Here is a 13741-nt window from a genome sequence, read left to right as displayed (position 1 = left end):
GGCGCTACCCAAGCTGTTGAGGTGGCGGGCAAGTGTCAACGTCAACGTCAGATCAACGACGACGCTGAGTTGGGTTATTGGCGAACATACGCCACCAGACTTCTCAACTGGACAACCGTTGAGTTTGGGCATCGCACTCTGGTGAGAGTGTGAATGGGTTGTATGCGCTGGTGCTCTTCTTCGCCCAAGGAAAATAGGGCCACAACTGGTAGTCAGCCATTGAAAGCTCGCAAGCCATAACTTCAGGGGCGATAGTAAACAAACAAATCAGGGTCACACGTGCCAGGGGCCTTGAGACAGTCCAACGCGGAGGGGTCTCGGGAGCGGACCAAGAGTCGGCAGAAAAACTGCCCCCGAGACATCAATACAGGCTGTCTCAGGTCGGTGGTGGTATGAGAGGCCGGGGAACCCAACCCCCTCCCCGAGCGAGTCCGTATGAACATTATTCGTCTCGAACGCGTTGTGGGTGTTGATGTAGTACATATCATGCCATTAACGCCGAGGCGGCTTTGCACTCTTCAGCACCACTCGGCACCGGCCATGTGATAGAAGCTAGAACAACGTCAGGTCGAAGTGATCTTTGTTATCGTTTCAAGTATAGCATGTACATACTATCTGCGCTGTCAGAACGCGGGATTCATGCCCAAGCCCTCGTGGTCCTCCTCGTCACGTTCTACGTTTGCGTTATTCTTGGTTGCGTCTTGGTTGCTTGGGACGAGAGTTGGCGTCGACAGACTGGCCGGCCTTAGCTACATGATGACCCAACGGTTACGGTTTATCAAGAACGATACCGGGGGGCTCAAGTTATACTATGGCCCAAGGAGCCGGGATGCGGTGGAGTGTTCGGCTCGGCTCGCGGGTCGGCGCGGTCCTGGCTAACCCCGTCCCGAATAGGTCCCGGTCCCATTCCTCCATCGCTGCCTCTCCCTCGCCGTCTTATCCGAGCCGGCCCCGGCACCCGTAACTCTCGGCCCAGCTCTCCGAGTGGCTCGCAACAACGGCCAAGTTCGAACGACGAAGGATCAGGAGTGCGGGATAAAGGGAGGAGCCGGGCTACCCTGAGCTTGATAGACCCCCACGTGAATCCTTCAGCGCCTACATAGGAAGGCAGACATGCATTCCCCAAGGGGCTACTGCAAGAGAAAATTTTGGGCACATACGCTTGGACTCTTTACTGACCGGCTGACCGGAGAAGGATGATATTGCACAGTTGTCTGATCTGCCGCGGATCGTCGGAGAACGAGATGGAAGAGCTTGGAAAGCGGCCGGATTGTTTTCACTGCTCTTTCTTTTTCCAGAGGCAAGACCGAAGTCGACTTGGGCCTAGACCAGGTAGGCAGAAACCGAGCCTGCTTGCTAAGTGATATTGTGAGATCCCATGATCGAGAGGCGCACCACACATATTGGAGAGTCACGTCGGACAAACCCCAAAGCCTCCTAAGCCAACAACTGGCACGGGTTCGCTAACCGGTCACCCCACGCGCCCCCTATCTGAGCGCGAGCGACACAACAGAGCCAGGCGGTGAAATGCGGGGGATCGCCCACGACAGCTGCGAGCACACACCCTTTCCCTTTACCCCAGATCTGGCTGAGCGGCGGGCATGCGGTGACATCCGGACGTGTAATGTATGTATGTATGTGCACACCCACATGCTGCGGTGCGGTGCGGTGCAGTACATACATACGTCTGTTTGCTCTGCCGGCAGCCACGGTCTACGGTCTCAGCCCCGTGAAACCGATGGCCTGATGCGGCCTGCGACATCATAGCGGGTGGGTAGTGGTGGGTGTCTCGGGTTTCGGCGGTCCACCACTCGGTGCCATCGTCGCTCGCTCGCCTCGCCGTCGCTTGTTTTCCTCGCCCCGTTGCGTCGATGGTTTTTTTTATGGGGGATGGAGAGGGAGAAGTAGGGGGGTCAGAGCAAGATCGAAATGGTCAAGGGTCTTTCTGCAGCATCAGATGCACGTTCGCTGACGCCAGAGGCAGGTTTCCGGCCGGGTACGCGCATGGGCCCGCGGGCGCGGCCCCCACAGCCTGGAGGATGAGGATTTTCGAGGAGGAATATGTATGGACCGTGTATGCCGATGCCGAACCGGCAGGCGGACCCTCGGGTGCGGCATGCAACAGCAGCTCGGACTGTGTTGAGTGGCGCCGGCGACGGGGCCGGAACGCGCTTGGATGTACGTACATACGTACATATGTACATACATACTAATGTACATACATACATCCATACATAACCCCAAGTCAGGTGCATGGGCAACGAATCGGGAAATGCGGTAGAACTCGGGGAAAGAAGACCATGGGGCTTCGAGACTTTCTCCCGCATGGCCATCTTGTGCTCGGTCTGGCCTTCTCGTGGCATCCAGAACAGCCCGGGGGAGGGGGAGGGGACATGGTGGTGGTCCTGTTGTGCAGCCATGGCGCGCAGTTGGCTTGTCCTGTGCTGCCCGAGAACACGTTTCTCGATTGGACATGCAGGCGGCGGTTACAGCAGCTGCCGAAAAGCATATGACGGTGTTCCATGCGGTTCCTAACAGCCGGGCCAGGCCCACCTCTTCTCCAAGATCAGCGACGACAACTTCCGGAAGCTCCTGGTTCTTTGAGTGCGGTTTGGGGTCCTGCCCGGGAAGATGCGACTCCGCTTCCTGACCGGTCGAGTTAGCTGCATCTGTCCTGCATTATCATTGTGTCGGTGAGCCCCCCAGTCTGGGGGAGACAGGGAGGTCGGGAGGTTACAAGGGAGGGAAGGATGAGTTGTCGTGGCATTGCATCCCGAGGCCCGGGCACTGGAGCCGAGGGTTTTTTTCCCTTTTTTTAAAAACAAGGGCGGGACGGGATCCGCCACGGGAAGCGGGCCTTGATGACGCGAACCGAGAGCGGTTTTGAGTTTTGCGAGTGGGAAGGGTGAGCTTCTGGTTGACGCCAAGGAGGGATCGGCTTGTGCCGCCGGTGCTGGAGATTGGATTTCCATACCGGATGAGGCACTTCGTTGAGTCTGAGAGCTCAAAGAGGAAGACTCCGGAGCGGGACATTCCCATCCCTGGCTGGCTACCGGATCTGGCCGCATGAAGAATGTTGCGCTTGACCATCTCCCGGGACTTCATGGTCGTCCATGTCTCGGCCATCCCCCCCGGTCATGGAACATGTCATCTCGACTCTGGCTCGTCTGGACACATGTAATCTGTATGTAAGTCGGCCTCCGAGCCCCTCCCGTTTCTCCCGTCGCTCCGCCGGGTAGATTAAATTGAAAGGATTGCCGTCAAATCGGACCCGGCGCAATTGTAAGTCTGGAAATATCTGCCTCGTCTTAGGCAGGGGGGAAAGAGCCGGAGAGGAGGTTTGCTTGCGGCATCTCTTCCCCGAGACGGCAGTTCACGTCAAGTCATGTCAGCTATGGCCGCCCTGGCCGTCATCAATTGTCAACTCGCCTGTTTCTGCAGCGGCCGGTCCCTTTCCCCAGGCCCCGCCGAGCATGTCAGACAATGCAGGACTCGGCCGGACTCGAGACAGCCGAAGCTCCCGCGATGAAGACGGGCGCTGCCCGAGGGCAGATTGGGACTTCCAGGTTCTTTCTCGCGCCGACCGGGCCCCTTCAGTTTCGACTTCCTTTTCCTCCTTCAGGCTAACCGTGTCATGCTACGGCTCACACCCTCGAGGTGATGAATCTTGCACACCCCCCGGCTTGCCCGAGACTTCCTGCGATTATGTTTGGCTGAGCCGAGCTTGCAGCGGGTAATTTTCCCGCTCCACTGGAGAGACGACATCCTGCCCGACATCCATGGCTACCAAGTCGTGAGTGGAGGTTCATGTACATACCGTGCCAGAGGACTGGGCTTGATGGGCTGCCGCTACTGCTGCTGCTTCTTCTTCTTCTGCCGCAGCCGCCGTCGCCGCCGCCGCCGCAGCCTTTGGCCCATAGTTTCGGCTTGTCGCTTGGTGTAAGCGGAGAGAGAGGAACTCAGCAAGGAGAGACGACAAATCAGCGCCAACCACTGGCAGCTGCCAACGGCGCTGTCCCGTACCGAAGTACGCTAGCGCAGCCTCCCCCCGACAAGCCGACCACTCCCGTGACTCCGTGGGCAGGGGCCTCGACAACCCCTGGACGCACCACTGACCTCAGATCCACAGTCGACGTGCCTACGGGTACGCCAGCACGTCGAGGGTCGTGGAGAAATGTGCACGCACGCAGCATGCATGCATGCAGCTTGGCTGCAATCACTTCTCGACCGTGCAAGGCGGTGAGAGCCCATCGTCCAAAGGGATGAGCCGGGGCTATTTGCGATCTGAGCCGTTTGGCCAGGCTTGTTTGGCCTCGCTGTCGCTCAGCGAGGTCAGGTAACGCTAGCACCTTGCGATGGAGCCCAGCACGCCCGGCGTCAGCAAGGAGCTCCTCAGCACACGCTACACGCCGGCCTGGGCGTGTTGATTCGGAACTGCCGCCCTGCTTCTCTGTCGCTCATTGCCCAGTGATCGCCAACCTGGGCGCGCCGCAGCCCATTCCGCCGGGTCGGTGGCTGTCCCAAGACAGACAGCAGCGAACTGGGAGTCAATGTATTGTACAGAATACATTACCGAAGGACGTTGCTTGACCCCGCGGGCAGGCCGAGGAGAAACATGGCTTGAATGGGTGACTGAGTCGGTACGTATGTGTCGGTACGTACATCCAGACGTACAAGAGGAGGAAAGGCTGGAGCCAGCCCATGATGCATTTCGGCGCCCGGGCCCGAGATATGTACGAGGCCATCGGCATCCCGCCCGAGCTCACCTGATCGGATGGCAGCGTTCCAGACCCTGCGTGTCTGCCAACCCGTCGGTCCACGTCTCAAGATCCTCGCCCTGCGCCCGGCCCGGCTCCCGCACCTCGCCGTCTGAGAGCATTCAGCATTAGGCGGTGATCCCAGGGCGACGGTGGGAGGGCGGTCCCCGCGTCCTACCGGTCCCAGCTTTACCGGGGTGGGGGGGGTAGAGGGGTGGGGAGGAGAGAGAGGGGAGGAGGAGCCTGAGGAGGCCTTCCGTTACTTGTATGGACATACGGTGTGTGCGTGCGCATGTGTGGTTTGGGTGTCAAGGGTGTGTGTGTGTGTGTGTGTGTCTGGCCGTGTGTGTGTGCGTGTGGTGTGCCCTCTTCGGTCGGTCTCAGAATCATGTCTCGACCGTCGCACGTCGCGGCCCATGATTGACGGCCGAATCTAAGAGGGGAACGTTTCGGCCCCCATCATTCGCGGCAGCTTCGGTAACGAGAAAACGTACATTTGTACCTTACCTTGGTTCGTCTCAAATTTGGGTTCCAGAAAAAAGTACGAGGTTTTCCAAGGTCGAGAATGGAAGTTACCTACGAAAAAAGTACAGTGGTACACGGTTGCGACTGCGGGCTTTGTGTCACCTCCAACCAACCATTCTGCGACTTCTGCACTCTGGGAAGCCGCAGGCCTGGACCCCCCCTTCCTCCACTCCCCCACCCCACCACCCAAGCAGACCCGCGTGCCTGCCGACCGTCTGGTTGGCTGGCAGCCTGACATCCCATCCATACAGGGCACCCCTGCATGCCTGTCGAACCCTGCGCCCGGGGTGCTGCTCTAGCGAAGCAGCCGGCAACACAGTACCTTTTACCGACTTCACCTACCACAGCCCCGGGGAAGGGAATGCGGTCTTCGAGTCAACTAATACCTGGAAGGTCCCCGTCGGCCGGTCCTTTTGGATCTCGACCTTTCTCAAAGCATCAGCGAACACCGTCCCACCACGCTCGTTTTATTTTTGACCATCCCTCCTTGGCTTGAGAGGTTCAATTCGTTTTAGCTGACCCCGGGTCCCGTGTCTCGCTCCTCCGTTTCCATCGGTTGAGATCGGCCTTTCCTGTCGAGAAGAGGTCACACCGAAAGAACCATCCCGACCGAGGTTGACAGTTTGACACACCCCAAAAAAAAGAAGAGAGAAGAGGCAGACGCAAGCAAAACCCTGTAGATCTTTGGGAGGCTTGCGCATCCCCCAGGTTAGTCAATTCATCATCTGCCAGTCATGCCGCCCTGCCGCCCTGCCGCCCTCCCATCGTCGGGTTCGTGATCTCCGTGATCTCGACCTCCGGACCCGCTTCAGTGGCAAAAGCCACCACCAACCTCGTCAGCTGCGCATCGCCCTTCCCCACCACATGCCGCCTCTCTCAAACGAGCACGACTCTGAATTGGCACATTGGGCCATCCACCCGTTCCAGGTTGTTGCAACAATTCACCATGGCTGACTATGGGCAACACACAATGAACAGCCCCTCCATTTGCCGCCACAACCCGCAAGGGCCATGAACCACCGGCACTGCTTCGCCTCATCCTAAGAGAACGACCTCCCGACCCGACCTGGAAACTCGTATGTCCTAACACCACCGCCGCCTTACTACCTACCACCTACACTACTACTCTATTACCTTCCACCACCATCTCCCGCCCTGTCACGGCACCCCTCCCTCACCTTCGCCTCCAGCTCCGCAGGCAAGCAGCAGCATGTCGTGTTGCCTGCAATAGCCTTCGTTCCTCACCTTCCTCCCCCTTATTCCTTCTCTTCTCCTCCTCCTCTACCTCCTCCTCCTCGCCGCCCTCTACCACGCCCTCCTCCTGCTACCTCACCCACCGTTCCTCCTCTAACTCTCTGGTCTCCGTCGCAGGCCTAGCATGGATCCGCTACTCGAAATTGGCGGTCCGGAGCCGGCCTCCAGCACCCCGCAGTCGGTCCTGCGAACGACCCAGTTATTATACCCGGTTATCCTGCTCCTGACCTTCATCGTCTCTGCCGGTATTCACACCGTCGTCACGTCAAAAACCGAGGAGCAGCTGGCTGCACCCACCGTCAAGGGCCCCGGCGGGAAGCCGCTACCAATCACGAAGAGGAAGCGGGAGCAGGAAACACAAGAGGCAGACGACAATGCTAGCGGTAGCGGCGGCTTTGCCTGGTGCGCCTTCCTGTACCTGACGGGCGCCCTTGTCATGTCGTTCGTCGCCAATGGCGCCGCAATTGCCGCCCATGCCATGAACTCGAGCAGGGACGAGGCGCTCACTGAAGTGTGGTGGTGTGGCGAACAAAGAATTGTGAGTTTTGCCCCGCTGCACTCGCAAACCACCCGTCGCCTGCCGCCCGCCCGCTTTAACGAAACTTGCCGAGGCTGACAAAGCATCCAGGTCTACGTCGTCGGCTCGGCATTTCTTTATCTCTACGTCCTCATCACCCTCCTCGAGTGGCGCCAAAGCCCCATCGTTGTTCACTTCATCGTCTGGGCCCTCGGCCTGGTGGGCGAAACTGTCATCCTGGTCGCCTCTATCCTCTCATTGACGGGCGGCAACTACCTTGGCTACTTTGAAGCGGGCCCGGACAACGGCCCTGGATCATGGGACACCATCGACCTCCTCATCGCCGGCGTCCGCCTCTGCATTCTCGTCGCCCTTATCAGCCTATACGCGGCCGTCACCAAGAGGCGGTTGGAGGAGCGCCGGCTCCAGGACGAGGAGGCACAGCGATCGGATACGGACGAGGCGAGCCCTCTGCTCAACGGCAATGGAGATTACCACGGTCACAGCAATGGGCGTGCGATGCGGCGCACCCATTACGGCACCACGATCGGGAATGCCCGCCGCAACTCGGACAACCCCACCGAACAGGGCTGCCAGCAACAAGACCAGGGGGCTGCCTTCTACAGGCCCGACAAGCTTCCCCACAAGTCGTGGTTCGAATATTGCCGCGGATACTCGGTCTTCTTCCCGTACCTGTGGCCTAGCAGGTCCGCCAGGCTCAAGGGTGTGGTTATGCTGTGCTTCGTCTTGGTTGTCTTGCAGCGCGTCGTCAACATCTTGGTGCCCGCCCAGCTCGGAATCCTGACCGACACGTTCAAGAAGAATGACATCGACAAGGTGTGGATAGAACTCGGGCTCTTGATCCTGTACAAGCTGCTCCAGGGGCCCTCCGGCTTGTTGGGATCCGTCCGGTCGATCCTCTGGATCCCCGTATCCCAGCACACGTACCGAGCCCTGACGACGGCCGCCTTCGAGCATGTGCACTCTCTCTCGTTGGACTTCCACCTTGGCAAGCGCACCGGCGAGGTGCTTTCGGCACTCAACAAGGGCGCTTCTATCAACCAGTTCCTCGAACAGGTTACGTTCCAGGTGGTCCCGATGCTGGTGGACCTTTTGGTCGCCATCATCTACTTTTACGTCCGCTTCGGGTCGCTGTACGCCCTCTTCGTCTCAATCATCACCTTCTACTACCTTTACTTGACCATCCGCATGGCTGCCACTAGGTCTGACCAGCGCCGCGACATGGTCAACGCCGATCGCGAAGAGGAAGCCGTCAAGAACGACTCCATCATGTCGTACGAGACGGTCAAGTACTTCAACGCCGAGAGGAGAGAGTTCGACCGCTACGGCGATGCCATCAAGAAGTTCCAGGAGGCCGAGGCTCAGGTCACATACGGCATCAACCACATGAACATGTGCCAGTCGGTCGTGTTCATGTGCGGCCTGCTCGTCGCGCTGCTGACGTGCGGTTACCAGGTGTCGCGCGGTGACAGAACCGTCGGCGATTTCGTCCTGCTTGTTACCTACCTCAACCAGCTACAGGGGCCCCTCAACTTCTTCGGCACCTTCTACCGGACCGTGCAGTCGGCGATGATCTCGGGCGAGAGACTGCTCGAGCTTTTCAAGATCCAGCCGACCGTCGTCGACAAGCCCGACGTGGAACCGCTTAGGGAATGCACCGGACACATCAAGTGGAACGGTGTCGGCTTTTCTTACGACAAGCGCAGGACGGCCCTGCACGACTTATCCTTCGAGTGCAAGCCGGGCACCACGACCGCATTTGTGGGGGAGTCTGGCGGAGGCAAGTCGACTGTCTTCCGCCTCATGTTCCGGTACTACAACTGCCGCGAGGGAAGCATCGAGGTCGATGGCCATGACGTCAAAGACGTATCGATCGACTCAGTGCGCCGTTTCATCGGTGTCGTACCGCAGGATACCATCCTGTTCAACGAGACGCTCATGTACAACCTGAAGTACGCCAACCCGAATGCGACCGACGAGGACGTCTTCGACGCCTGCCGTGCGGCTGCCATCCACGACCGCATCATGAGCTTCCCCGACGGCTACTTTACGAAGGTCGGCGAGCGGGGTCTCCGGTTGAGCGGTGGCGAGAAGCAACGCGTTGCAATTGCGCGGACCATCCTGAAGAACCCCAAGATTATCATGCTAGACGAGGCGACCTCGGCGCTTGACGGGGAGACGGAACAAAAGATCCAGTCCAAGCTGATTAGCGGAAAATTTGGCCAGGATCGTACACTACTAATCATTGCGTAAGTGCCCGTTTTCTCGGTTTGACAGGGTCTCAGGGCTAACCATCAGCGCTAGTCATCGGTTGTCGACCATCACCCATGCCGACCAAATCATCGTCCTCCACGCCGGTACCGTGGTGGAGAGGGGCACGCACCAAGAGCTCCTGGCGCTCAATGGCCGCTATTCCGCCATGTGGGAGAAGCACTGTCGCGCCGAGAAAGCAGCTGAGCACGCACGCGATGCTACCCGAAAGGCCAAGAAGCTCCTGAGCCAGGCCAACATCGGCGACGACGGCTACAACAGCATGCTCTCATCGACCATCCTACCCACTGCCCCTCACAGTCCTGCGGCCACGGCTGCTGACGCGCATGAAACCGCGTCGATTTCGTCGCACACGAGCAGCACTTCCTCGAGCGGCTCCGACGGCACCCTCCAGGACGATGCCTCGGACGGTAATCAAGGCCATCCCGAAAAGCCGGATGACGGGTCCCGGCCGCTTCTCTACTCATTCCCCTCCGAGTCATCTGCAGGCCGCTCGACAGACGCATCCGGATCTCCCTGAGCCAGCTTCGGGTCGAATCTAATGTAGCCCAGCGCTGCCCTCCCCGCCCTTTTATGTTTGCCCCTACCACAACAACATCATTCATCAATTGATGTCATTAATTCCGGCAACACAAAACCCCAGCGAGGCAATGCCCTCCACTTTAATCCCGCCTGCAAAGACCACGGTCGACAACAACCATGATCAGCACGATCATCGTCGCCCGATGGATCACGTTCTCGAATTAACTTAACAACTCAACCCATTTCGAACTGGCCCCGTTCAACAGACAAGAGACGTTTTCCGGAGACCACCTAATAATTCGACCCGTCCTCCTCCTTCTGTGTGTTGTTTATATACCAACCAGCTTTCTTGCTTTCGATTGATTTTTTTCTTCCTTCCCTCTTTCTGCTGCGCCAGGAAGACGTTTTGTTGTTGTTGTTGGTATTGCATGCGTGCAAGCGCCATTTTGCACTATTAATGAGAGATGATATGACCATGATTCCCAAAGCATGGGCGGCGTTTTTTGAAGCGGTTTATGGGTTTCAGCGGTTGGGGGGGTTGTGGGTTTGCTTGGTAAGGGGGGGGGGGTAATGGGATGGATAGGTGGATGGGTTCGCATGGGATGGTATGGGGAAGGGACGGGATAGCATGGGACAAGGACGGGGACGGGGACGGGGGCGGACGGGGCTGGGTTGGGGATGGTCTAAAGAGGGGGCGCCACGGCCACGGCCTGCCGCGAACATCATGGAATGCAATCGGGGTGCAAATCCATGACTGGCTGGATTTGTTTTTGGTCTGTTTTTGTGTTGCCCTTGGCCCCTTTAACAGGGAGCACGAGGTGGAAAGGGGTATACAGAAAATGATATCCTTGAATGATTCCATCTACAGAAACCTCCACGACCTAGGCCTTGACTTGAGCATATGGACATGTGATACCTTTTTCTTGGTTTGACGTTCTCTCCTCACGTTTAGCGTAAGACAGTATATACCACCCACAAGGTGGCAGGGCCAAAACCAAAGGTGGACGTGGACGCCGTGGTGCCCCGTGATTTACAAGTACGTGGAAACCGCCACTGTTGATAGCCACATTCTATTAGCGGCACAACGCGCTTCATATAAGAGGTATGCCACAGTCGAGTATGTATGTGCATCAGTCGTTGTATTAAAACTACTATTCAAGAGCGTTGTACTATCAAAAAAAAAAAAAAAGGCAAAAGTCATACAGATCAGTCAACCGTATATATGCCCGTGAGATGGGGTTGCGGCCATCGGGCGTGCGTGCAAACATGGTCTTGCCTGGCCTGGGACTGGGCACAGTCCCACCCTGCCCCTGCCCTGTCCTGATGTGGTCTGTATCAGGTGTTGTTAATTCGAGGGCTAGTGGGTGTCTTAGTCGGTTCCTCTTCGTGCGCCAGGCGGGATCGTATCGTTTCTTTGGATGGATGCAGCTGTGCCCTGTTGATGTCCGCTCCCATGTGCAGTCTTTGACCGGAACGGACCAGACGATTCCACCCACATACTCGCCCCTTCCCGTAAGCCCGTCTTTCCCTTGGCCATCTTCCGCGTCGGAACCCAACTCCCCTCTCTATACCCAAACCAATAAGCGAGTGTATGGTGCCCCCCAGCCTTTTCCAGCGAACGACGATGCCTTGAACCAACCACGCCAAGACCATTGACAATGCTCAAGCCGGGGAACCCGTCCCCCAAAACAACGCCTCGACACCTGTCCAATGACCCTCCTCCTGTCTGTCTCGCCGGAGAGCAGGCGGGAATGCGTAAATAAGCGAGAGATATGCTGTCATCCTTCTCCATACACTGTCCCCCATCTAATCCAAACAGATTTGTACAAAAAAAGGCGACGCCCGAAGCCTGCCACTCTACTTGCGCTTCTTCGCCGCGCCGTTAGTAGCAGCGGCAGTATCAACAGCAGCGGTGGCGGCGCAACTCTTGGCCGTCCCATTCGCCACGGCCGCAGCCTTGCCATTCACGTCCTCCTCCAGCTCTGACTCCTCGGCGTCGCTGCGGTCATCCTTGGCAACATTGTGGACGGCAAAGCGGTAGGCAATCCGCAGGATAAAGAAGAGCCAGAACAGGTTGAGGGCTTGCAGCGAGCTGAGTAGGCCGAGTGTGATGACAAAAGACAGGGTGCCCTTGTACTGCTGAGTCTCCCAGTCGAGCCCGTAGGGCCCGACCGTCTTGAACTCGGTGAAGAGACTGAAGAGGATGCGCAGGTTGAGGTAGTGGCGCAGGTAGATCCACACGCACATGAAGGTGAAGTAGTAGGGGCCCGTCAGCCAGTGGTCCAGGTAGTTGAGCGTTTTGGAGGTCTGGAAAGATGGGAAAGGTTAGCGGAGTAAAAAAGGGGCAGGAGGGGCGTGCACGTACGGCAAGGAAAAAGTCGGAAATGTCGTGGGTGATGTACACAGCCAGCCCCATGTAGGTGAAGTGGAAGCGGTAGCTTAGGCCGATCAGGGCCAGGCTGACGATGTGGTGGCCGACCAGCTCCTTGAAGTCCTTGCGCGGCTTCTCCATACCCAACAGCAGCACGATGGCCTGCTGAGCCCAGTAGGCGGCCTGGAAAAGGTAGTAAAACTTGAAGACGGCGTCGTGGGTCTGGTGCGGGAAGTTCTCGTACATGCCGCGGGTGTTGAAGTACCACACGGGAGTGCGGCTCATGACGTACATGCCGGTGGGCCCCAGGATGCCAAAGTAGAGGGCCGTGTACATCTGCTCCATGTAGCGGGCCTGCTTTCCGCGTGACTTGAGCCCAGCGTAACGGGCCATGGGGCGCAGGATCTCTTGCATGATGAACTCGCGGGTGAAAGAGAGCACGACGGTGTAGAAGGAGACGAAGGCGATGTCCCAGAGGCCCTTGCCATACTGCGGGAGCTCGTCGGGGTTCGACACGGGCAGCCTGTACGAGAGGAATATGAAATGGTGGATTGGGTTGGACTCGGTCGGGTTGACGGCGTATAGCAACAGGAAGGCGAATAGGATGGCTAGCGGCAGTACCCAAGTGTGCTTGACGGCGATGTTCTTCGCGCGGCGGAGGGCGGATCGGGCTTTCCGGCGCTTGGAAAAACGCTTCGAGGGTGTACCGGGGCTTAGTACTGGCTCCTGGTGCCGTCAGCGGGACGACGTCTTTGAACTGCCTTGCCTCCCGGCGGGGGCATACATACCTTGGATCCGCTGAGATGGGCAATGCCCGTTGCTATTGAAGGCGCGCCTGTGTCGCCGAGTCGCAATTCGCTGCCGAGGATGCTCGACTTTCTTCGGCGGCGAGGCGCATTACTGTCTGGCGTCGTAGATTGGAATTGGCGATTGGCCGCCATGCTGAGAGGCGGGAAGGGCTCGGAGCCGCCCGCCATGGTTACTTCTTTGTTACGGTGTTTAAATCCAAAACTTTAAAAATGCGGGAGGCGCGTGTTGAGGGTGAAGAAGTGAGGATTGCGGGTTTCCGAGTCTCCGAGTCGCAATTGAGACGCCCTCTCGTGTTCAATGGTTGAAATTGCACCTGTAATGTTTTACCGTCACGACAGTGCGGTTTGGGAGACTCGAGGAGAAATAGAGAAATAGGGGGAAGGAAAGACAGCACGTGTCAGCTCCGGGAAGTCGTGGTGTGGAAGCAGAAACGAACTCTTCTTCTGTCTCTTCTTTCCTTGGGACCCTGAACACAAAATCCACTCTTGCCAAGCAACATAACACCACCTTGAGTCTCTTGGCAAAGTATGGATGCCTCATGCCGAACGGATTACATCAGGCAATAAAAGGTACTTCTGCAAAACTTCAGCTTGCCATGGATGCCCCACATGCAGAGGCAGATAACCGAGAAGAAACCCGGAAACCTGGAAACCTCACATGCGAGTTTAACTCGACCAAGCCCAAGTAGTTGAC

General features: G+C 57.8%; 4 protein-coding genes across 4 annotated transcripts; 2 read left to right on the top strand and 2 right to left on the bottom strand.

The window, feature by feature from the left end:
- Positions 1–673: 673 nt before the first annotated feature.
- On the bottom strand, positions 674–1777 carry B0H64DRAFT_156757 (uncharacterized protein). Its single transcript, XM_062798522.1, has 3 exons — positions 1469–1777; positions 1161–1356; positions 674–1063 (listed from the first exon to the last, which is right to left on the bottom strand). The coding sequence occupies exons 1-3, from the start codon at positions 1681–1683 to the stop codon at positions 800–802; spliced, it is 675 nt and encodes a 224-aa protein (XP_062659359.1). The 5' UTR covers positions 1684–1777; the 3' UTR covers positions 674–799.
- Positions 1778–3394: 1617 nt separating this feature from the next.
- Positions 3395–4427, top strand: B0H64DRAFT_374015 (uncharacterized protein; the record flags this gene model as incomplete). Its single annotated transcript, XM_062802304.1, has 5 exons — positions 3395–3475; positions 3731–3793; positions 3883–3939; positions 4122–4336; positions 4367–4427. The coding sequence occupies 5 exons, from the start codon at positions 3395–3397 to the stop codon at positions 4425–4427; spliced, it is 477 nt and encodes a 158-aa protein (XP_062659358.1).
- Positions 4428–6478: 2051 nt separating this feature from the next.
- Positions 6479–10012, top strand: B0H64DRAFT_156735 (uncharacterized protein). Its single transcript, XM_062798521.1, has 3 exons — positions 6479–7074; positions 7165–9323; positions 9379–10012. The coding sequence occupies exons 1-3, from the start codon at positions 6661–6663 to the stop codon at positions 9863–9865; spliced, it is 3060 nt and encodes a 1019-aa protein (XP_062659357.1). The 5' UTR covers positions 6479–6660; the 3' UTR covers positions 9866–10012.
- Positions 10013–11622: 1610 nt separating this feature from the next.
- Positions 11623–13490, bottom strand: B0H64DRAFT_156710 (TLC domain-containing protein). Its single transcript, XM_062798520.1, has 3 exons — positions 13027–13490; positions 12233–12964; positions 11623–12174 (listed from the first exon to the last, which is right to left on the bottom strand). Exons 1-3 carry the CDS (start codon positions 13213–13215, stop codon positions 11725–11727), a joined length of 1371 nt encoding a protein of 456 aa, XP_062659356.1. The 5' UTR covers positions 13216–13490; the 3' UTR covers positions 11623–11724.
- Positions 13491–13741: the final 251 nt, after the last annotated feature.

Source organism: Chaetomium fimeti (assembly GCF_033439085.1).
Source record: "Chaetomium fimeti strain CBS 168.71 chromosome Unknown B0H64scaffold_4, whole genome shotgun sequence".
Lineage (NCBI taxonomy): Eukaryota > Fungi > Ascomycota > Sordariomycetes > Sordariales > Chaetomiaceae > Chaetomium > Chaetomium fimeti.
Note: the sequence above shows the minus strand (reverse complement) of the source record. Positions and strands in the feature narration are given on the sequence as shown.